Source organism: Macrobrachium nipponense, chromosome 42 (genome assembly GCF_015104395.2).
Source record: "Macrobrachium nipponense isolate FS-2020 chromosome 42, ASM1510439v2, whole genome shotgun sequence".
NCBI lineage: Eukaryota > Metazoa > Arthropoda > Malacostraca > Decapoda > Palaemonidae > Macrobrachium > Macrobrachium nipponense.
Window position 1 is genome coordinate 35,192,812 of NC_061103.1, and position 25,223 is coordinate 35,218,034.

Consider the following 25,223-nt stretch of genomic DNA (forward strand, 5'->3'; position numbering starts at 1 on the left):
TAAAGAAAAATTACCCAATTGGGGTGAGTAGCTATACAACTCTGCAAAATTCTCTCTCGTCTCCTCTCCTCTCTCAGTCTTTTGTTTGTGTATGGATTGTCGTTAAATAAAAACTATTCTTGTCAAGGTTTAAAGTCACGTCCATGATCGGTGATCTTGGAAAACATAGGCCTACTAATAATACAGGGTCATGCACCTATAAGCAAGATATTAAAGTTCTCTCTTTCGTTGTACGTGTATAAGTCCATAACGGTTTCCTGTTAATGTTCAGCTGCAAAACAACAATAGCCCTACATACATCGACATTAGTTTCATGTTATTCATTCATGTTATTCAATGAGCACCGGCCTTGGAGATGAGGCGCGCCGCGCTCATCAACGTTTTCGTTCATCGGCGAGTCCGTCGACTTTTCCTCGTCCGTGTATGACGTCCTATAAGAAGCTATATTATTGGAACTAGATTTCTTTTATTTTTATGAGGTTTTGAAACCTAATATCAATATAATTTTTAAATTTACTTATGTAATTTAAAAACCAATTACTACAAATTATTTGTCAGTGGTAGTGCTTAAGTTTTGGATTAAAACTTTAGTTTTTTCCTTGACTTCTTTCTGGGTGTTCAAACTCTACGTAAATTTATTAAATGTTTCCTATATCACTCTGGAAATTACTTTCTCTCTTGCCATTCTCTCGTGTAATACTATATCTATAAGACTAGAAATTTTATTCTAATAAAAAAAAACGCATTTCTGTTCGTATAATGTAGGAATAAAGTTATTGCTGGGTGAACGAAAACAACTGGAATTGTTTGCGTGAGTGTCTATGGCGTCAAATGTCAAAAATATGACGAGTCTGAAAGTGACCACGGTACGCAGAGTATTACAAGGCAGGATGAATTATAGTGGGACGATTCAGGAACTTCCTGGTTTGTACGAATCTTAGGCTTTGGCTCTAACGGCGTCATTCCTCTCACAAAGTTCAAAATTCTTATTCAAGTAAGTACTATGGCTATTTTACTGAGAACGTTTGTAGCCCAGCTGAATGACATTACAGGATAAACTCTTAGGCCAAAACTAGCATTTTCCAAGCCTGTCAAAAGCTATTGTTCATTTGTAACTTCTATAATATTATAGACTGAGCAGACCTCTACCGTAAGGTACCTTTTCCCCAAAAGTTACATTGTTTATCTCTCCTGAAATCAATTGACGTGTTCCCAGTCTTTTTCTTTTGGTAATATTTTCGTGAAGATTCATTCATAAATTTGTGTAGCTTTTTTTAACAAACAAACGAACTCAGCCGCCAATAAAACCCTCTCGTCGGAGATAGTTAGGCCCTAATGTTATGAAATGTCAAGTAAAAGTATAATACAATTGGATAATCGTGTGTAACAACCGAAGAATAAGATCAAAATCTAAGTAAAACTGGGGGTGCATTAATCCAGTTACGGAATTCACGTAATCAGTGATGTTTCTACTCGGTCTTGAAGCTGTACATTGATTTGAAGCTCCAAGTTTTTACCACGACGACACTCATAGGACTTCAGCTATATCGGCTTGTATGGTATTCTATTCTTCGTACAATTCTCCTTACAGCTTAGTTTCGTGCCGCTTTTTAAGACGAATATTTGTACTGAGTAACCATCCATCAGGATTACGTAATGCAGTGTTCATGTCGGTTTCTTTTTATCTTGTTCGGAGCAAAGAGTTGGCGTAACTCAAATGTGCAGGAACCATGCGATTGTCTACAAAGACAAAAATACGGATGGCGCTAGACTGAAAACACACTCATGCGTACACATAAACACACACTCACATAACTTTGCTTACAGCCATAGTTCCTAACAATGATCTGAACCGTCACCAGAAAACGATTAGATGCACAGGGAAGGAACTGCATTCATTGTTCAGTGACGATTCAGAAACTTTCTCGAATCGTACTTTCTGGGGGGAAATGGCCATATCATCCGGGTCATCAAAAGGTCACAGACGTTCCGCGTGTCCATTACTTATGCCTATGATGGAACAGACTATTAGTGGACTGACGTACAGGTTTTTATTCTATCTTGTTTCCATTCCCTAAGATCGTACAACAACGTATTCAGGTGCTCTCCCAGCGCTGTTCAAATTCACTAATCGTACACGGAAAGGGTAAAAAAACTCACATTCTTGAGTCTATTCTTCGGAGAAAGCCCATACGTAGAATGTGTATGCGGAACCGTAATTAGACCAAATAAAAGTCAAACAAATATTTATAAACCAAAAAGAATCGAGTGTCCAAAAAGCAAATAACTAAAAGTATTGAAAAATTAGAGGCTTGGCCAATATCATCTTTTCAGTTCGAGTTTAAAGGATATTTATTTCGACATATAATTTTTGAGACTTAGATTAGATTCATGGCGGGTTCTCGATTTAAAGAAGGCAACAAGTGGTATTAAGGGGACACCACTGACGAAAATGTCGAAATAAAACATTCGTGACTGGAATTTTGATTGAAATAATGAGCTTTGCTGCTTATGCGTTCAGGCTGTTTATAAGAATGACGTCATCTCAGCAGGAAGTGGATAGTTGATATTCAAATGTGACACCTAAAGTCATTAAAGGATTTATATATAAAAAATTTTGATAACCCCACTTCTGTACTTAGAAAATGTTTCATATTAGGATAACCTGATGGATCAGTGGAAGAGGCGAAGAGATAGGGTAAAGTTGCTGTGAATCGGAATATTTCCACAGAGAAGTATTGAAAATGGAAAGACAATGACACTAGACTACTAATTAGGATGGTCGATCTCTGGTGGAACTGAAAACGGCCGTGTAGACTACGTACGGTGGTCTACCTGCGTGTCTCTACAGTTTCGCCGTGTTTTGAACTAGTCCGTCGGGAGTCAAATGGCCTTATGCCAGCACGGGCTCTTGCTCATAGAGCAGCCCGTAATCTTTTAGTACTATCCCCTCGGGGATCGAATGTGGTAAAATGCACTTAGGAACATTTGACCCCCGACGGGCTAGTATTGAACACGGGGAAACTGTTAGAAAGGAAAAACACGCAGGTAGACCGTTCATAGTCTACATGGCCGTTTTCAGTTCCACCAGAGATCGACCATCCTAATTAGTAGCCTATGTATAAAAAAAAGTCTGTCCAGAATGTCATGAAACATAGAGTAGGATTCCGACGTTGCCGCTTTGCCCAATTTCATTCATTTAATCTCACTTAAGGCGAAAAAACAGTGAAGATTTGGCATACACTTTGCCACATCTCTCTCTGTCTCAGGTCAGGAAGGTTAAGTAGCTGATTACTTTGGTTCTGATACCCAAGCTGACGGTTTAAGATGGAAGGCTCCCATGGCAGCAATTAAGTGCTCAGACACGAGAAGTAATATTTAATGTCCACAAGTACCTCAAATTATTTCAAAGAATAAAAGTTAAAGCTTATGAGTAATAAAGCTCGAAAACATTTAGTATATTAAGATTCCAGTATTGTACTGAACTAGATTGATAGTAGGGTACGGAACGTTAAATTTTTATTTTCATCTGAGATGGATCTCTTAAAAGTTGTAAAAAAACTGATATGTATTAAAGGACACTTACTTGTCTCCCGTACTTTATATGGTGCTCGAACTCTTCCTAAAAAAATTTTTTTACATGAATGTTTTTAAAATAAACCAATCAACTTTATGAGCTGTTTTCGAAACACAAGGTCAACTTAATCCACAACAACAATTCAGCTTTTGTGTGACTGGAAAGATGCAGATTATGGGATTAAAAAGGAAATTTTACGACCGTATTAAAGGACCCGAAATGGAAGGACGCTGGGATTAGCTTGAGTCAGATTAAAAGTCTTGAGAAGTTTGGCATCGTCGCAAACCTACTCGATGTTTCATGACATTCTAGACAGACTTTTCTTTTTTCGTTCTAAGGTATACATCAACAGTTTCTGTGCTCAAGTTAGGCCTATAATATAATCCTATAGTGAATGTGGAACTCGCTACTTTTTTTAAGTGACCTAGCTTGGTTCAGAAAAGTATAACCATTTCCCGTTAAGAGAGAGACAGAGAGAGAGAGAGAGAACTCATTAGCACTGAACTATTTTATTCCCAGAATGCACTGTAGCCTTGCATAGCTTTCAGCTCAAATGAACTATCCCAAAAATGGTAAGACGTTTATTAGTTTACTCTCACAAATAATCATTGTCAGAATTGCTTCATTCCTCTATTTTCAATACGGTTTCTATTTCGAGTCAGGTTATTCCTTAAAGGCTTTTCACCTTAATCTGACAGGATCCTGCAATGACTTGTGCCGAACCAGAGCCCTGTAAATGATAGGCCTATTCTCAATACTAGGACGCAGGACTCAGAAAAAACACGGAAACAGGAAGAGAACGATACTTGTGGTTTGAGACAAAACATGTAGAGTGAACCGGTTAAAAGATGATGAGCCTTGAAAGTTTATCAACTCTTAAATTCACGAATGACCTTGGCCATAACCACACTCTTAAATGCGTCTGCGCAACATTGAACAGGCGTGTTTTCTATGGTCTTGGCACTATTGCTGTCAGTATAATGGCCTGAGTTTACATAACTGGTTACAGTTGGTACTTATATGTGTCTGTTTAATGTTTCCGTGTTCAGTAACGTGCTAGTATCAGTATCTGCAGTTTACATTTACATATTTTTGAAGTGTAGTACGTTTATTTCATTGAAGATGCACAGGTGATAGTTTTTACGATAGTTTAAATCACAGCCATACAAAAATGGAAAAGGAAATGTGCCATCAAATAGACATTTGGCAGCCTTGGTCTTATTTTGTATTATTTGGCATCGTACGTTCTCTCACTGACGTCTGTGTGCTGACGTTCTCTGCACAACTAAGATGGTTCATCAAGGAGCCTTCGATATTTTTATCTCGTCTACCCTGTTATTCTCGTTAAGTCCTAATTCATAAAAGTTCTCGACAAAACAAGAAGACAATTTGTGGCGTGCCTCAACTTCTCACCAGCACGGTGATAAGAGATATCGTGAGAAAATCAAGTGTTTAAAATTTCATGATGGTAGCATTTTTACAACAACATGAATAAGTAATCACACACACACACACACACAAAAAGGAAAAAAGTTCCTGTTCAGGGTTAGTGGACAGTTGCCAAGTGGGTCATTCTTGCCAGTGCTATTTCGAGGTCACTGCATGCGTCGTTCTACAGAATAGACAAACAAAAATGGGAAAGTTTCGGTTGCGTTCTGTTTAGGAAGGAGATGCCATTATTAAATTCTATAAAAAAAAAAATAAAGCTCTCGTCCAAGCAGATGTTTCTATATAATTTAGCAAATCAGCATTTGGACTTTGAAATTGTATATTGGGTACAGGTTATATTAGTCTAAATTTTCTTTCTATTATTAGACTTCCCCTCGTCTTAGGCTGTAGACCTTCATAAATAATCAAATAATTTATATAGCCCGATTAAGATATACGTCAAGTCAAGAATCTTATCTGTAAATAGCATTTATAGCAAAAATATCATTGGTAAGCCTAAGCTAGTGCTCAGAAGAACTCTTTAAATAAATTTCTGAAATTACATAAACTGGTTGTAAGTTGCCATGACGTCATAAGATTTCTGATGTCTCATTGGTCAGTCTTGGGAGTGTTCTACGAGCGCATTGTGGTCTACGTAGAGTTTACTTGGGAATTTAAGAAGCGCTTCAGTATAGATTAAAATATGGAATAGCCTACAGGTTGCTATTTTATGATGGATGTGCATAGGCAAAAAAGGCTACGGTAAAGCACACCTTTCCTCCCTCTTGTTGCCACAATCCAAACTGAGTTGAAATTAGTGGTAAAAAAAAATTGAAAATACGTTTATGCCACACTGGCACCCGTGCCCGCATGATCCTTACGTCACAAAAGCCTATACCCAAATTTGAGGGGAAAGATCGCCTTCTCTTTCTCTCTTTCTTTCCCCTGCTTTCCTCACCAACTGGAAGTCAAGGTCACGTTTCAATCTAGCGTATGCAGTATGAGGTAACCGTATTCGTACGAGGCCGAGAAATAACCGAATGAACAGTTTCACTTCGGTGACGCCAAAATTAAACGTTGGCACCTCCAGGGTTCTCTCTTCTACGGCCTCCGGCCGGCGCGCAGAGAGTGCTGACTTCGAAACAGAAACTTTGAGTCAGTACTGCTATGGTCTCTTTCCTACCTAGACGTATATACCTACAACTGAACCGGACTCATCTACGTTTAACAATCTGCTCGACAACGTTTAGGTTAAACAATCAGTTTGATGACAATTATTTGTTCAGTGATATGAACATTTGTTTTGCTTGTGACAGACAGGACTGAACGTGGATAAGTGATAGTGCAGTTTGTCCCACCAGAGAAGTAAGTGCATTCTTGTTTACAAATTCGGACTGTGGAATGGCTTTAGATAAGAAATGATAATTACTTAGCAAAATATAACGCAGATTCTTGCATGTTTCTTTTTACTGTTAACAATTTCCTATGTTTTTTTTTGTGGGTTTTGATATTTAGATAATTTCTTGTGAATCTCTCTGGATATGCTTATGAAACCCTGTTTATTACATAATTGTAGTACTAGTCGGAATTAACATACTGCATAATCACAAACATGCAGGTGTGGGTTTATCAACATGCACACACACATGCACGTATAATATATATTACTATATATATAATATACTTCTCTAATTATATATATATATATATATATAGATATATATATATCTATATATATATATATATATCTTGCAATTCCACAGTGGTCCCGTAGGCGAAATGTATAAGATATCCTCACGTGAAAATGAAAGAAAGAGGTACCAAGATTTTCAACTTTTATTCCAAAGACATCTTCAGGGTACTCCTGAAGATATATATATATATATATATATATATATATATATATCTATATATATATATAGATATATATATTATATATATATGTGTGTGTGTGTGTGTGTGTGTGTGTGTGTGTGTGTGTGTGTGTGTGTGTGTGTGTGTGTATGTATGTATGAATTTATGTATGTATATTAAAGGTAACACATAAAATCACAAAAAGGATGTTTTTATGGCCTTCCTATTAGGTAGATGGAATTGTTTTAACAAAAATATTTTATAGGCATATATATATATATATATAATATATATATATATATATATAGATATATATATATATATATATATATATATATATATTATATAGCTAGTATGTGTGTGTGAAAACTTTGGCTGTAGTGACAATACACGGCTTCCTGTAAAAGGTCAGTTTGCTGGTGACCTCAGATAAGTCGAATTTCAAACGAAAAGATTATCAAGGATCGATGGAAAACAGACCAGTGCTAATCTTTAAATTTCGTCCGCTTGTAGATTGAATTACACACTGCTTCTGGGATGTTATTGTGTTGACCTTTGCCCAGTTAACACACTGACCAGTTTAGGCCAGTGGATGGCCTGGGTAATATTTGTACATACCCTATTGAGACTGCATTTTATATACAATTTTATTTTTTATATACTGCTTATAGATGTTTGGTGAAAATAAATTAAGTTACATTCTGAAACAGGATACCGAGCATTCAGTTGATATCGTCCATAGCGACACTTTTAATTAAGATTTTTTTTATATGCAGTATATATTAGAAAATTACACATGTTCGTTTCTCAGCATTGGTATGCCATCTTAATAACATTCTTGAATGTTTTTTTTTAATATCATTCCATTCTCAAGAAAATTAAATATGTGTCACTTTTAAATCTAAGACCACTCTGAAAAATATATTAATTCAAAATGCTCCCATGGCCGATAATAATATAATGTAGATGTGTTTATCTGGACCAAACGTATGAAAACAACACAACATAAGATTGTTGTCTCAAAAGGGTCTACACAAACAATACTTTGGCTTAGCTATGGTCAGTGTCTTGACTGGTCAAAGGCCGCCACAGTAATCCACGTTAATACCTATGCCCTTAGAAATATCCAGAGAAGATTGTATTAATCTCTTTTTCTTGAATCTGACTTAGGTACCTGTGGTCATCGAGAAACTGACCTGGTTTGGAAAGCCTTTTTATTTTTTGTCAGGATTTTATATATATATTTTCCCTCGTTGGTTCTATACATATTTTATGGGCATTACCTGTCGATTTTATGGGCATCACGTGTTACCTTTCGTGGTATATACATATTTTAGGGCATTACCTGTCGATCTTTAGGGCATCACGTGTTACCTGTCGTGGTATTTACTTATATATATATATATATATATATATATATATATATATATATATATATATATATATACATATACATATATATAAGAAATCTGCGTCATATTTTGCTAAGTATATATATATATATATATATATATATATATATATATATATATATATATATATATATATATATATATATATATATATATTCATATATATATATATATATATATATATGTGTGTGTGTGTGTGTGTGTGTGTGTGTGTGTGTGTGTGTGTGTGTCTACAAATGTCGTTCAATATCCAATTCGCTCTGCCTCGGAAGTAAATACCGTGCTTAATGTTTGCGTATATAAAATAACGGCGATGCGATAAATATTCATTTATACATTCATCGCGTTCATAATTTTCGTGATTCGCTTGTACATACACACGAATATATAATATATATGTATATATATAGTCTCTGTGTTTGACTTCATTAGAAACAGCTTGATTTTAGGCTTCAGATTTTTCAATCTCTTTCCCGCGCAACTTGATCTCACGTCAAGGTGACCTGCTCTTCGTTATGTATCACATCTACTTTCATGCATAAAAAGAAAATGCCGAAAAATCATTTCCATGTGCAAAAAATGCAAACGGAAATTTTGCTGTTGAATTGTTTGTTTATTTCTTGAAAGATGTGTTCGTTTGTAGAGATATTCTCACCGAGCGTGAAAAACTCAAGGGTTTAGAAGCAGCTGACACTATTCTTCTGTAATGAACTAATCGATAAGGCCATTCTATTTTAATCCTCTCTCTCTCTCTCTCTCTCTCTCTCTCTCTCTCTCTCTCTCTCTCTCTCTCTCTATATATATATATATATATATATATATATATATATATATATATATATATATATATATATATAGTGTGTGTGTGTGAATGAAAGTGTTATTGTGTGAATTTAGACCACTGAACGTAACATACATTAGCCTGAAGTCAAACTGAAAGAGAGAGAGAGAGAGTTGCTGCATGTGTCGATTAATAGCTCTAATCTTGTACTCGCAAGCAAAACCAGTATTTGGTTCATGACAGACTGTTACTAGTGCAAGAAGCATGCTTGCAGTCGGTTACTGTAACACTCTATCAGCGTTCGGATTTTCCCTGTATATTTGTCTTAATAACTTAACATTCTCTCTCTCCTCTCTCTCTCTCTCTCTCTCTCTCTCTCGTCGTGGTGCAATTATGGTTGACAACTGAGGAACTACTCTCACTTGATCTTTACACCGTAAGAGGAAAGAATGTTGAGTTCATATCCCCCCCCCCCCCCCACTCTCTCTCTCTCTCTCTCTCTCTCTCTCTCTCTCTCTCTCTCTCTCTCTCTCTCTCTCTCTCATCTGTGGACCTAAACATTGAATTGGGTTCTATCTTGAGGGAAAGAGCACACACACACACACACAATGATAAAAACCTTCAAGAATAACACTTAAAATTAACAATGTGATTTTCGTTTTGATACGAGATAAAAGTTCATTCATTTAACCCGCGTGAGATCGAGCTGATAACTTCCTCCGTCATCGAGGTTCTTTGAGATTGTGTATTACTCCTTTACCAGTTAAGATTATAGTATACAATTCCTATCATCCCCGTGTCCAGTGGTTACAGTTGCACAATCTCAGTTGACTAACGAGAACCCATAGATCGATCCCTGTGTGTGAGGGCCTATTCTGAATTGGACTGGCTGGTTCCTGTATACTGTGATAAAGGCGTTAATAATAAATGAAATAAATCACATCTTCATTGCTGTAATGAAGAATAAATGATGAAGATTCCGATGGCAGTCATTTAACTTGGAGGCCGCGGTGCTACGCACTGCTTTAGACTTGGTATCATTATGAATAAGGAAATGATAAAGACTAACCTGTTAAATGGGTTTCCTTTTAGGCATGTTGCGTCATGCGGGCATTAGTCGGAAGAGAATGACGTAATACCCTTTGTCATTTACACATTCATCTGGTTTACTGATTTTTTCCTAGATTATTCGTATAAGCAGCATGGCCTACTTGTGAATTCATTTGGAGAGAGATAAGGATGTCGAATAGTGGCAAAGTTTGTAACTTTTATTTTCTGTTTTACTAGTTCATTGATATGTTTATGCATTTTTTTTATTTACTCATTATTTTTTCTTTTTCTTATAATAACTGATCTCTCCTTTCTGTATTTCCTGTTATCTTCTGTGGCTTCTTCCAAATGAACGCCAAATTCTGTGACGTCCTCCAAATGAACGCCAAATTCTTTGCAAGCTTGAATTTCAAGTCAGTGGCTTCTGTAGGAATGTTCCGTATAAACAAGGGTATAATTCCTGAATAATAATAATAATAATAATAATAATAAGAATAATAATAATAATAATAATAATAATAATAAGCTTTTGGCACTTTATCATCGAAAATCAGATAAATGAACTCCTTACAACTACTGTGTACATACAACGCATAGGATACGATGTATAGAAAGTAGAGCAAAGGAAGGAAAGGGTGAGTTTCATCCACTTATAGTTATACGAAAGCATGAATGACTTCAAGATAACTCGTGTGTCTCTAGACCTCGACTCGATCGTGCCGAGCTCTCTCGGTGGTTTTGCTCGTCCTGTGGCGTAAGACTGCTTCCGAAATGGACGACGGATGTCGTATTGTGTAAGAAGTTGAAGTTTTCAGCTAAAAACATATCTAGCAACACTTGTTTTGATGTTTCATTTCATGAAAATCATAGAAATAAAATGGGAAAGAGAATGAAGTGATCCGACGCTATTTTTTTTCGATGTAGATTGATAACTGTAGTTACTGTGTGTAGTACTTGCATTTCGAAGAAGGTGAAACATAGATAACACGCCAAAGTACCACCTGCTTCTCTTCAGTTCTTTGAGCAACCAATTATGTTTTCAAAGTAAATGTCTCATCCATCAGTTAGAGGATGAATGTGTTAGCGAAATATTATGTTTTGTTTTTGTCTTTAACACCATTTATGAGAAGAATCTGTTTTATACTAAAACTTTTCACGAATGAAGTAGTCAACATTTTATAAAACTGAAAACATGATGGAAGAGTTAATGCAGTAGATGGCTTCTAAATAGCTTAATGAGAATGTGCTACTATAAACAAGCTCAACGAAAACGAGACTTAGGCTCGAATATTTTATGCAAAACTAAGGGGAGAGAGAGCCTTGTCAATCCGTGTTTACTTGGTTCTGGAAGACCAACATGAAAAGTAAGCGTTGCCTGCACAGACAGAGAGCAACTGAATATCAGTTGGGCTGATAGCAATCCCATCCCAGATGAAGAAGACTTGCTGGAAACTATTTTTCTATTTGATTTTGTGTTAAGTGTGAAACCGTTCATTCAGTCTTCTTTAATCTGGGATGCAGATTAATACAGTATTTTAAGGTAAAGTAAATGAGAATTATTTGATCAGTAAAGATTAAGCGGGCCTTATGTCAGCACAGGCAGTGAGAGGCCCAAGTATTGCTAGTGAAGAAATAAACTAAAAATAAAGGTGTTGATCCCTGCAATGCGATTACCACAATGTGATTAAATACTAGATTCATTTGGCGGTATTTGTCTAAGAACTGTATTTCTCTATATAAATAAAAGTTAAATTACTTTTCCTTTGAAAATACTAAGCACTAATACCTGTTAATGTAGAAAATGTCTTTACAAAAGAGCTTAGATGTGTAGAAAACGTAACCAGTTGCGTCATCCATGTAACATAAACAACTCCCCTCGTGTTTGGCTTCGGGCTAAAAGACAAAAATTCTGATTTTGAGAGTGAAACACGTGACATTATGAAAATTAATAATGATTTCCTTCCGTGCAAGCGTGGTGGACGATTATATTATATACAAATCAAATATGAATTGGACATTTCATACAGAAAATAGGGTAGTTTTAGACGGTCAGATAAACCAGCCCACGAAAATGAAGACCTTAGACTTGAGCATGGGTATTGGCAGTCTCGTATGCATTGTACCCTATACGAGCTTCCAAGACGTTGAGCAAGTCATGTGCCGTGTACATAATTGTACATCATTTAATTCATATTGGTAAGCCACCAGATTCTAGGCAACCTGCCGGCCAGGCTAAAATGTTACTACTATACTAGGCTACATACCCATACTACCTATAGTACCTATTCCACAATAGCTCAATGATTCATGATTAAAGTTTTACTTTCAACCATTACTAGTTATCATATTTTGGAACTGAAAATGTAATTTTAGGTACTACTACTTGGTACGGTTGTAGGTAGGCTAATGTGTGCTTTGAATGTTTCCAACGTTCTGTTTTTTTCATAAATTACCCAACAACTGCACAGAATCATATACCTACGTGGGTAAGGACAGCAGGTACCCTAGGTTAGGTTAGGTCATTTTCGAGTGAACCAGTACCTGTAACATTCTAAACGCTCTAGCTAGCCTACTATAAAACAGGAAAATTGTACTAGCCTACCTAGTCCTATTTCACAAGGCCCAAATATGATAGTAGGTAGTAGTTTTAAGTAAAATTCTATTGGTTCTTGATTTAGCATATCAGTAGGTTAATGAAGTGAGTAGACTTACTATTAGGTATATTTAAGATCATTCTTAAACAATCAACTCAAAGCGTTTGTCATCAACATCGGGTTAAGTTGCAACATAGGTAGCTATTTAAATATGTTGTTTCTAGCAACAGCTTTTAAAGCTAGTGGAAATGTATTAAAAGCATGTAAATGCTGATATATTTCACGATCACGGAAGTATAGTTAATGATTACAAAAGAGAGGAAAAATAAGCAGGCTAGACTGCAACTTATAGCCACTAGCAAAGCAAATTAATGTGAGTAAATTCAGTATACCTAGTAAATATACTAAATAAATAAATTTATTGCTCTGTATTTTTTTGTTTGGTTTAGTTATGGAGTTAAGATATTGTAATGAATAACCCTGCTGCCTAACATTTTGAATATTTTATGTAAAATAAGCATGCTAATATAAAGATGCTTATTACAGGCTAGTAAAACATGTGATGGTTAATGCTGTTACCACATCAAGAAGTCGTCATGGAGTGAGGAAGCTATTTTGTAAAAAGGCCTTTTCATCACTCAACTCTATAATTTAAGCTTTCTTATTAATAAAGGTAAGTGTAAGTGAAGTTTTAATAGCCAAAATTTATTGTTTGTAGTAAGGTATTGTCATAAAATAACACTTTCAGTGATATTTAAATGGTGATTGTGCACTCTTTTTTTAATTTTAATTTTGTTTGCGTGTATTTCTCCATTTCAGTATTATCATTAACTTATTTGAGTTAAAATTTACTTGGTGGCTTCCATTGTTGTTAAATTTAAGTAAATCTGGATGTTACAATTTTTTTTAAACTTCAACAAAACACTTTTGCAGAAGTCTTATATTGCATAGTGTTCCTATTAAAAAGTGATAAAGTTAAGAGTAGAAGAACATCTGAAGTGGACGGTATTTCCATTATGAAAAACCATCGAGTAACACAAACTTTATGATTAGCTTGTTTAACATAACTTTTTAAAACAGGAAATTGTCAGTTGAGAGAAGTGTACCTGAAACTCGTAATCAAAACTTAGAAAAGCATGTTTGAGGCACTATGGCACAGTCCTTGATTCTCTTTTTTGTTATCTCTCGAAGTAGTGAATAGTATGTCATTCAAAATGACTCCACTGCCCCAAATTGGTTGCACAGGAACCAAAACTAAATGATAAGAATATCATTAAACGTCTTCGATTCAACTAATTTGCACAAATGAAGCTGTGAGTGCCAAGCAACATAGATCATGAAGAATATCAAAATACATTCCAGATTAATGCACGTGATAAAGGCATTAGTGCTATTTATTTTATTCTACCGTAGCACTAGATCCAAATTGAAGTGTTTTACCTTATATTTATTATATTTTATCATCTGTAAATAAATTTTTTAAAAAATACAGTAACAAATTTATACTGAATTAGTTGTTAGTTATATTTGAAAACATTAGTTTGTCATACCTTAAGCTCTTTCTGTTTCTCATGCTTTTCATATTTATAGAAAACTATATAAGCAATTACGTGGATCTTAGAATTATTTTCATTAATGCAATCTACAAATATCGTTAAATATTGAATTCACTATACATTTGAGAGCGAGATAGAGATAGTATAGCATGTGCATTTTGTCTCTTGCAGATTTTGTACCATACAAGGTATCATTGTCCAGTTTCACAATGCAACATCACAAGGATGCATTTATTGACCTCATGGGTGGCTCCATGGGTAAGTATGAAAAACAAGTATAACACTTATATTACCAGGAAGATTTATATTGTCATTGATACTAAATGTTGTCCAGAAATTTTAATTTACTTTGATTAATGGACATATTGGTTTGAACAGAAAACATGAAAAACCTTGAAAGACCTACTTCTCACCAAGTTTTCAAACTTATGAATAGGTACGTAAATAAAAAAAAAACAAGAATGTATTGTAGTACAGTAAAGGCAGCCTATTATGAATATTTTAATTTAATACTGCTTGATTATAAGTAGGCCTGTATTTTATTTGCAGAATTTCATGTTAAACTCTCTCTATACCCTGTTCAGTATAATGACTTAGATAATTGATTTATAGGAGGAGTTGCCTGTGTGTATGTTGGTCAGCCATTAGACACTGTAAAAGTAAAGATGCAGACATTCCCAGAACTTTACAAAGGAATGGTCGGCTGCTTTCTTCAGACATTCAAACGAGACGGCATACGTGGCTTGTATGCTGGAACTGTACCTGCCCTGGCAGCAAATATTGCTGAGAATTCTGTTTTATTTGCTTGCTATGGAATCTGCCAGAAAGCAGTTGCGTATGGTACTGGTGCAAAGGTAATTACTTTTATTTTAGGTGTCATTAAATTATTCTAATGCGTTCTGTAGTAATGCAATTTCTACTCACAGTCAACAGATGTCAAGTTAGACAAATGTCAGAATGTTCTGAGGGGTTGCTATCATAGGACCAGTTATACATTAATTACATAGTCATTTATGCATGTTTCTTATGTTGTTAACTCTTCACAGAGTGTCCAAGACTTGTCTGTTTTGAGTAATGCAACAGCAGGATTCTTTGCTGCATTCTTTTCTTCACTCACCCTGTGCCCAACAGAATTAGTGAAGTGTCAGCTTCAGGCACTGAGAGAAGTGGCTTTGGCACAGAACAGAGAACCGGTAAGTCACTCAATATTTGATGTAGTACTTGATTAGAATGCGAAATTTATTTTACTGTTGCATTCCACAAGCTTTATGGGTATAATTTTATAGCCCCCAGTTACCATCAAGGGACATTGAACAGTTGACCTACTTCCTTGCCTGCCTGGAGCTCATCATGCCCACTCATTTGCCTATTAGTAGTGAGAATTCAATATTTCAAGTGGTGGAGCCAAGGGTCATGTTTGTACTTTAAAATCAAAAGGTCAAATAGGAATATATCCTTTGCTATAATGTTTGAAGCATGAGGACGAACTTCATAGGAAGAGACTCCATATTCAGCCTGCATACTCTACTGATGAAGCTGATATACAGTAATCTAGTGACTGAATGTTGTCAAATATCATTGTTTAGTGTACTTCAAGCATTGCCCTAAGGGAATGTGGAATTTTCAGGATCGCATTGGACCTTGGCAACTTACACGCCAGATATTAAAGAGTGATGGTGTTCCAGGAATGTTCCGTGGCTTAACTTCAACATTTGCCAGAGAAATGCCAGGTTACTTCTTCTTCTTTGGTGGTTATGAAGCTAGTAGAGAACTCATGCGACCACCGGGAAAAACAAGAGATGAAATTGGTAGGATAATCTAAATATTTTTCATGTAACTTTTTAGAACAAGCTGAAAGTTTTCATTGAAGATTGGTGAGAGCATCATTCAACTAAATTTGTTTCAAAGAAGATATTTTTGTAATAAAAGGGCTTTTTATCAAATTGTAATTTTTAATATATTTGTAATACCACTGAGTTAGTCAAACTATAATTATGAAATAGTGATAATGAAATAAAACTGCTATAAAAACCATGCAGGAGTATTGATTTCATTGTAAGTTGAATGCTTTGTACAGTTATATTGCTTTGTACAGTTATATTTCATTTTGATTTTTCTTATGCAGGACCTTGGAGAACAATGTTGGCAGGTGGCTTTGCGGGTGTCACTCTTTGGGTCGCCATCTTTCCTGCAGATGTTGTTAAGTCTCGTATCCAGGTAGCAGGATCCACGGAACCCATGATGAAAGTATTTAAGAATATAGTGAGACAAGAAGGTATGCTATTTTATGTATTTAAATTCGTCTTTCCAATTGCTTTTGTGAAGTGGAATTTCCCATTTATTGCTAATGGTTGTTTTAATAAAGTAGTCTGAAGAGACCACTGAGTTACTTCTAGATCACAGGAGTTGCCCGAGAGATTAGATCCTGAATAAGAGATGAGACTGAAGTAAGGTACGTAAAGTTAAAGATGGACAGTTAGACGGAAAAAGACTAAAGGGAACAACTGGAAAGATGAAGGCTAAGGCCAAATAACACTGAAAAGACCCTGTAGTGCCATCTGCAGTGTGATATGTAAGATACACAGGTACACCTTAGGTCATATCCCATAAGGGGAGTAATAATTGTAAATTCTGTACCATTTAAAGTATTCGACTGAGTTTGTTATTAGGTTTTGTGTTCCAAAACAATCCTTTTATCATGGTGGATGTCTAGAGGATTATCATTGGTAGGTAAACCACCATTAATTATTGCAGTTATAGTCAGTATATACAGTGTATTTTGTAACTTGTTTTGTTTAGGTTGAAACGTACTTCAGGAATTAGAATGCTCATAGTCAAGAATTTGCCTGGAGTTTCATCAGTAGTCCAGAACAGGTTAAAAGATAGTACTGATAGAAGCATATGACACTGACAAGTTATTTCAGTTTGTAAACATTGTCTCATAACCTTAGTTCAGAATGTGAATAAAATTTAAGGTAGTGATTTATATGTCTTATCAGAATTTACTTTTTCAAATGTGCAATTGTTTGCTGCAGTTATGCAAAAGTTTTCCATTTTGTGTTCAATCCATTTCATGTTTATTCTGATATAAGCTGCTATAGCCAAATGAATAACCATTATCAAGACAATTTGTTACTGTAGCAACTAACTTTTTGGGAACAGAATTTGGACCAGTTAAGAGTATATTACAAAAATAAATGTGGAGGGTTTTAGGTTTTGTTTCATAATTATATAGGTAATGGGAATAAAAGAGGACAGTTGTCCCTTTACAAGTTCACTGAGCACTAAGTGTGTATTAACGTTGAAATAAATTTTTTATTGTTTTGCCTGTTGTGTAGTAAATGAAACTAATGTTAACTTATCAGATATGATCAATTTACAAAGTGCACATTTTTGATAAATGATTTGTCTTTACAGGTGTTCTTGCACTGTACAACGGTTTGGGACCTACAATTGTGCGCACGTTTCCAGCCACTGCTGCATTATTCTTGGCCTATGAAGCAACAAAGAAATTCTTGCACAATTTAATGGATTAAATTGGAGAGTTTTCTTTAATATTCATTAACAGTTTATCCTGTCTTCCATTTCTTCCCAAAAAGGGAGTTAAGGTACCTTTCCAGAAAATGGGTATTACTCTACCTAGTAAACCAAACCATTTAATATATAAACATCCTTGGTTTGCTTGATTTAGTCACTACAAATTAGTCACATTGTGCCAGTTTAGGTTAAGGAAGATTACATTGAAATGAAATATTTTGCATAAGTCACTCAGTAGGTTATGAGCTAAACAGTCTTCATAGTGTAGAAACTTACACAAGCTTTAAATCTCGGTAACTACCAGAAACTTTTGTCCATGATCATAGATTTTGAAGTCTGGTGAATCAGGTTATATTTTGTGAGTTCAAATGTGAAATTCAGTACAATGGAAATTAATTTTAACTAGCATTAATGAATCCACTTTGAGGTTGAACTTTCATTCATGAGATATTTTCATAAACACATTTAAAGGAGTTCAGTTGATACAGTAAATGAGAAAATTCTGTATAGGTTTCTCCTTAGTCATTGATCTTTATGTTAGCCTAGATTGTTCAGTTGAAATTGTTAAATTTCTCATTAAATATTTCTGCTGCGTAAATTTAATTTGTTTGATTGTACAAGTCCAGGAATACAGAATGCTAAATAAATTTTGAAATAAGGGATAATATTTTGCTGCATCATATTGTTTCATGGGTTTGAATTAGCTGTCATAAATAGTGCTGTTGCAAACAACTCATCTTAAAGTCATCAGCCAGATAATAACAGCCTTATTAAATTTGTTAGTGTTTTTAAGAGCTGATGTTGAAATAATTTTCTAGTTCTACTTTTGATGAAAATAGTGTTTGATTTTGTGTTTCATGAGAGCAGTATTAATTTGTATATTGAACATCATTAATTCTCATGGATGGGTGTGGCACTATTTAGATGAATGGTTTTCAAGATAAACACTCCTTGGAAATGATAAAAAAAATTGAATTTAGAATTATATTACCATAAATTTTTAGGGCTTTCCAGATTTTAATTAACAATAATTACAGTTTTTATTTCTTGTATTAATTTAATCTAAGTGTTCAGCTACCAGGAAGTATTTCGAAAAATATTGTAGCTGAGCATGCCAGATTTTCTTTAAAACAACTGTACTTCACACATCCATTTATCTTTTAAGACTTTTTTTTTTTTTTTTTTTTTTTTTTTTTTTTTTTTTTTTTTTTTTTTTTTTTGTGGTTCTTAAATTTTCCATCCTCATGTGGTATATATTTGTATAAGCATTCATTTTTGCAAACATCCTATACCCAAACTAAGCTCAAAAGCTATTCACATAATGAAACATATTACAGGTCCAAGATTTTAAGATACTCTATTGCTTTTTGTATAATGATTCTCAATCCAAAACTTGATTATAGAAGGATGATAAAGGAAATTGTATGTTCTCCAATATGAGGTACTAATGATTGTAGACTTTGATTGGCTGCACTTCTATATCTCAGTATATTATGTTGTTTTGTCATTGTTACAATATTGCTTTCTAAATTAATGCAATTTTTCCTAGGCTGTTATGGAAAGCCATTTTATAGCATAAAGTTCTTTAAACAAGATCATGATTATTGATTATGTACAGATATATTCATTTGGTGGCTTTACATACAACGATGAACACATCTGAAAAAAATTTTAGTTTGTGAACTTTATAGTACGTGAACTTTTTTTATGTATAATAATGATTTATTTAAGGATTCCATCACCATTATCAATCCGACCATTGGTGCCTTCTGACCCAGATGGGAAAACCATGTGTATGTGTTTGTAATTGCAGTAGACGAGAAAGTTTTTGTAAAGCAATTGTTTTTTAAATGAAATACTCAAATTCAGATGTTTTGTGATAAGGAGCTGTTAGTATACTGCATCTGTTTGTCATAAAATGTATTTATATGACACCTAAAATGTTGAGTCTGAGGTAGAAGTAGTAGGGAAATTAGCAAAATGTTGGTATAAATTAAGAAAATTAATTTTTGTGTATTTCAAGGTATTTTAATGAAATCAGAGACTTTTTATAAATATTCTTAGAGAACAGTTATGTTCTTCCATGTGCGTTGGAAGTACTGTAATATGAAAGGAGTCGCTACTTTTTCTGCATTTATTTGTGATTAAAGTGAAATATGATAGATATTTTTCTGATTGTACCGCTTGGAAGTGTCTGCCTACATCATGAATGCTGTTCTTGTCAGATTTATAATAAATGAGATTATTGTTTTTATCATTCATTATTACATGTCTTTTAGATTACATTAAATTTTGAAGAAAGAAACTCTACAGGTAAGGATTACACTTTCAGAGGAATGTGAATGAACAGAATTATCAGAGAAACCAGTAACTGAAGTAAGTGAAAATGAAACATAAAACAAGATATCAGTCATTGGATAGGGAAATTACACCAAAAGCCAGTGCTTCACCATGCACCAGGTGTTTGGACTGATAAGATTGGGTCTCTCTTTGTTAGTTAACTAACCCCATCAAGAGCAGTCTTGTTCTTGGGAGATTCATCCCCCTGAGTGGGTTATATGACTGGTTCCGTGCAGCCTAACCCAGGTACTTTACAAACAAAAGAAAAGCCTTGGGGCCGAGATCGGCATGTGAGAGGACACGGAGTCAAGAGCATGGGACCCTCCATTGTCCCATTGCCCTTTGGAGGAACTGTTCAGATAATGGTGGTAGGCATTTGGAAATGGACTACTCTCGCCTCATTCTACTCATAGGAAGTTGCTTGCAGGTCCCTGAACACCACCTTAAGAAGTCACCCACAAGTCCATGAACACCTTGAGACCTGTGGCAGCTTTTTAACAAGGTGTAAGTACTCTGCTTCTCTTCAACAGAAAAGTATCTTGTCTTAGTACTAGGCATAGCACAAGGCTGGGGTATAAGTTAAGTCAATGGTTCTCACTTATATATCTCCCTTGCAGTACAGCTACTAAGACTGGGTACTTGCTGAATCAGACTATATTAAAGGTTCTTTGCAGTGGCCCCTAGCTACAACCCCTTTCATTCCTATAACTTTAATTTAATCTAAGTGTTTAGTTTTTGTATTCTCATTCTTCCCCTTTGGCCTGAATTCTATTTTCAATTTAACAAGGGGGTACAGTTAATGGTAGCGTTATACTGTACTACTCCGAAGCCATCGCTTTGTATTAGCCAGATATAGCTACTATCCACCTGGTGTATCGTTATGGGACTTATTACATGGTTCCCTGATTCTTCCTTCCCTGCTATGGGACTAATCACTTGCAGGTTATTTCTCATTTATGTCCTCAAAAATAGCATTATTATTTTGATTGAAAATTTCTAACTGAATAAGTTGGTTTATACTGAAATCTGATTCCTTACTTGTATGCTGCAGTGAAATTATTACAATTCATACATGGGAATTTATAAATAATGTTGCTGCTCTAGTGAGGGCAGGTTCCTATAGGCATGTAGAGCTAATGACAAAACCTAAACAGCATGCAAATTGATCATGCCAGTTAAGTAATGCCAGCTGCACCTAATTTTTCACTTTTTACCTCGGCTTAATTCACACTTACCTTCTTTAGTCATTCTATCTATCAACGCTTTAGTAATTCACACTCCCTTCTTTAGTCTTGTCCAATGTATCTGTCTATCAACACTTTAGTAACGAGTTTTTTCTTCTTTTCAAGTCTCATCTGTACATACATTATAATGCGCTTAAAAAATTACAGTAGATGCACGTGACTTCATAAATAAGCGAATTCCACAGGAAAATGATAGTCAGAAATCCAAGCGCTTTCGTCTTTACTCAGACATTGTCAAGGAGTTAATGAAGAACAATTGGAGAGAAAGGTCTCAGGTACAACACAAGATCAAGAATACCAGATGGTTAATTGTCAAAAGGGTAAAATTAAAAGCGATAATCCAGGATTATCGATATCACACGGTCACAAACCTAAACAGATTGACCCTAACCGAAATTACAGTTTCTTTACAGTCCAAAACATGTAAAAACTGAATATATTAATTTTGTTGCTTATATTTATCTACAACTTTTTTCATTATGAAAGCATCAAGTTTAAATAAACCAAGACTTAAATTTAGAACATTTTTATTATTTGACTTGATGAAACAAGATTCAATGATATTCCTTTTAACTGTGTCATTACATGGGATTAAGGCTCTTGCTTGACTCCAGTTAATAGGATGGTCTAAATCTCTCATATGTACGAATAATGCATTCGATATTTGCCCAGTTCTCACAGAATATTGATGTTGTTTGAGACGTTGTGAAAGAGATTTACCAGTTTGTCCGTAATAGACTTTATCACACTTTTTGCAAGGAATTTCATATATGCAGCCTGGAAGATCTTTAGGAGAATTTTTGATTACTAAACTCTTGACATTAATATTACTGAAAACAACATTTATGTTAAAAAGCTTTAAAATTCCAGGAATATCTAAAAACCTTTCGTCATAGGGTAATTTTAGAATGTTATGCTTACTAAATTCAAGTTTGTCATTAGTTGAATAAAATGTTTTTCTAGCTCTTTTCCATGCCACATCTACAAAGGTCCTTGGGTATTTAAGTTTCATTGCAATATCATAAATATTTTTAATTTCAGCGTCAATAAACTGCGGGCTACAGACACGTAAAGCCCTTAGAAATCTCCCAGAAAAAACAGAGAATTTAACATTTTGATGGTGATTGGAGTAGTAATGAACAAAAGAGGCAATGTTAGTTGATTTTCGAAAGACTGAAAAGGTGAAATTTCTATCATTTCTATGGACAGTTACACCAAGAAAATTCAAATTACAATTTCTTTCTTCCTCTACAGTAAATTTTATAGAAGGGACTAAATTATAGAGATTATTAAGGAATTCCTGGAGATTTTCGTGAACTGGCCAAATACAGAAGATATCATCCACATATCTAAACCAAATAACTTTTTGGGGCAAAATTCTTGGTAAGAGTTTTGTCTCAAAAATTGCCATGTAAATATTGCTAAGGACAGGAGATAGGGGATTACCCATAGCCATGCCATACTTTTGTACAAAAAATTCCCCATTAAAACAAAATTTACCATCTTTGATACATAACCTTATGAGACTAATGAGGTTTGCCATACTTAAGGGAAATAAAGAGACAACATCAAAACTAACCATATTAAATCAAAATTCAAATTTAAACTATTCAATTTGTTTATAAAATCAACATTGCTTTTAACATTCGTGTTAGAAATGTTTCCTACCGAAGGAGTAAGAATTTTTACAAGCCATTTAGATAAATTATACGTCACTGAGCCCACTGAACTAATGATTGGTCTGATAGGGTTATTGATTTTATGTGTCTTGACTAAACCATACATATAAGGTAGGGATGCGCATTGCGGTGTAAACTGTTTAATTAAATGGTCCAAGCCCTTCAAAATGGTCAAAAACTGTTTAATTAAATGGTCCGAGCCCTTCAAAACTGTTTAATTAAATGGTCCAAGCCCTTCAAAATAATGACATTGCTAAATGATACTGATACTTATACGAAACTGAGGTCTGACCTACACAGACAGTGAACTCCCATTTTAATAAACAAATTAAATCCATTTTGAAGGGCTTGGACCATTTAATTAAACAGTTTACACCGCAATGTGCATCCCAACCTTATATGTATGGTCTAGTCAAGACATAAAATCAATAACCCTATCAGACCAATCATTAGTTCAGTAGGCTCAGTGACGTATAATTTATCTAAATGGCTTGTAAAAATTCTTACTCCTTTGGTAGGAAACATTTCTAACACGAATGTTAAAAACAATGTTAATTTTATAAACAAATTGAATAGTTTAAATTTGAATTTTGATTATAATATGGTTAGTTTTGATGTTGTCTCTTTATTTACAAAAGTGTTGTAGATGACTTACTTGAATATTTGGAGGAGGAATTAGAACGTCATGACATTCCCTTAAGTAAGGCAAACCTCATTAGTCTCATAAGGTTATGTATCAAAGATAGTAGATTTTGTTTTAATAAGGGGAATTTTTTGTACAAAAGTATGGCATGGCTATGGGTAATCCCTTATCTCCTGTCCATAGCAATATTTACATGGAATTTTTTGAGACAAAACTCTTACCAAGAATTTTGCCCCAAAAAGTTATTTGGTTTAGATATGTGGATGATATCTTCTGTATTTGGCCAGTTCACGAAAATCTCCAGGAATCCTTAATAATCTCTATAATTTAGTCCCTTCTATAAAATTTACTGTAGAGGAAAAAAGAAATTGTAATTTGAATTTTCTTGATGTAACTGTCCATAGAAATGATAGAAATTTCACCTTTTCAGTCTTTCGAAAATCAACTAACATTGCCTCTTTTGTTCATTACTACTCCAATCACCATCAAAATGTTAAATTCTCTGTTTTTTCTGGGAGATTTCTAAGGGCTTTACGTGTCTGTAGCCCGCAGTTTATTGACGCTGAAAGTAAAAATATTTATGATATTGCAATGAAACTTAAATACCCAAGGACCTTTGTAGATGTGGCATGGAAAAGAACTAGAAAAACATTTTATTCAACTAATGACAAACTTGAATTTAGTAAGCATGACATTCTAAAATTACCCTATGACGAAAGGTTTTTAGATATTCCTAGAATTTTAAAGCTTTTTAACATAAATGTTGTTTTCAGTAATATTAATGTCAAGAGTTTAGTAATCAAAAATTCTCCTAAAGATCTTCCAGGCTGCATATATAAATTCCTTGCAAAAAGTGTGATAAAAGTCTATACGGACAAACCGGTAAATCTCTTTCACAACGTCTCAAACAGCATCAGTATTCTGTGAGAACTGGGCAAATATCGAATGCATTATTCGTACATATGAGAGATTTAGACCATCCTATTAACTGGAGTCAAGCAAGAGCCTTATCCCATGTAATGACACAGTTAAAAGGAATATCATTGAATCTTGTTTCATAGAGTCAAATAATAAAAATGTTCTACATTTAAGTCTTGGTTTATTTAAACTTGATGCTTTCATAATGAAAAAAGTTGTAGATAAATATAAGCAACAAAATTAATATATTCGTATTTACATGTTTTTGGACTGTAAAGAAACTTTGTAATTTCGGTTAGGGTCAATCTGTTTAGGTTTGTGACCGTGTGATATCCGATAATCCTGGATTATCGCTTTTAATTTTTACCCTTTTGACAATTAACTATCTGGTATTCTTGATCTTTTGTACCTGAGACCTTTCTCTCCAATTGTTCTTCATTAACTCCTTGACAATGTCTGAGTAAAGACGAAAGCGCTTGGATATCTGACTATCATTTTCCTGTGGAATCGCTTACATTATAATACATGCTTTACTCCCATTATAAATCTGTTAGTCGCCATGATCTACTTATCTTTTACATCACACATTTTCAGCAACCTACAAATTGCC

At 34.4% G+C, this 25,223-nt stretch overlaps 1 protein-coding gene and 1 pseudogene across 4 annotated transcripts; both read left to right on the top strand.

Moving 5' to 3' along the window:
• LOC135213432 (sodium-dependent nutrient amino acid transporter 1-like) overlaps positions 1–25,223 on the top strand; it is an 82,941-nt pseudogene that overhangs the window by 7,010 nt on the left and 50,708 nt on the right.
• Positions 976–18,114, top strand: LOC135213095 (mitochondrial ornithine transporter 1-like). Of its 4 annotated transcripts, none has more exons than XM_064246967.1 (8): positions 976–994; positions 13,243–13,369; positions 14,424–14,510; positions 14,865–15,106; positions 15,299–15,445; positions 15,880–16,060; positions 16,378–16,527; positions 17,670–18,114. In XM_064246967.1, exons 3-8 carry the CDS (start codon positions 14,462–14,464, stop codon positions 17,786–17,788), a joined length of 888 nt encoding a protein of 295 aa, XP_064103037.1. In that variant the 5' UTR covers positions 976–994; positions 13,243–13,369; positions 14,424–14,461; the 3' UTR covers positions 17,789–18,114. The 4 variants fall into 4 exon arrangements, with proteins under 4 accessions (XP_064103037.1, XP_064103036.1, XP_064103035.1 ...); XM_064246966.1 differs by lacking the exon at positions 976–994 and adding an exon at positions 1,541–1,559; XM_064246965.1 differs by lacking the exon at positions 976–994 and adding an exon at positions 6,248–6,370.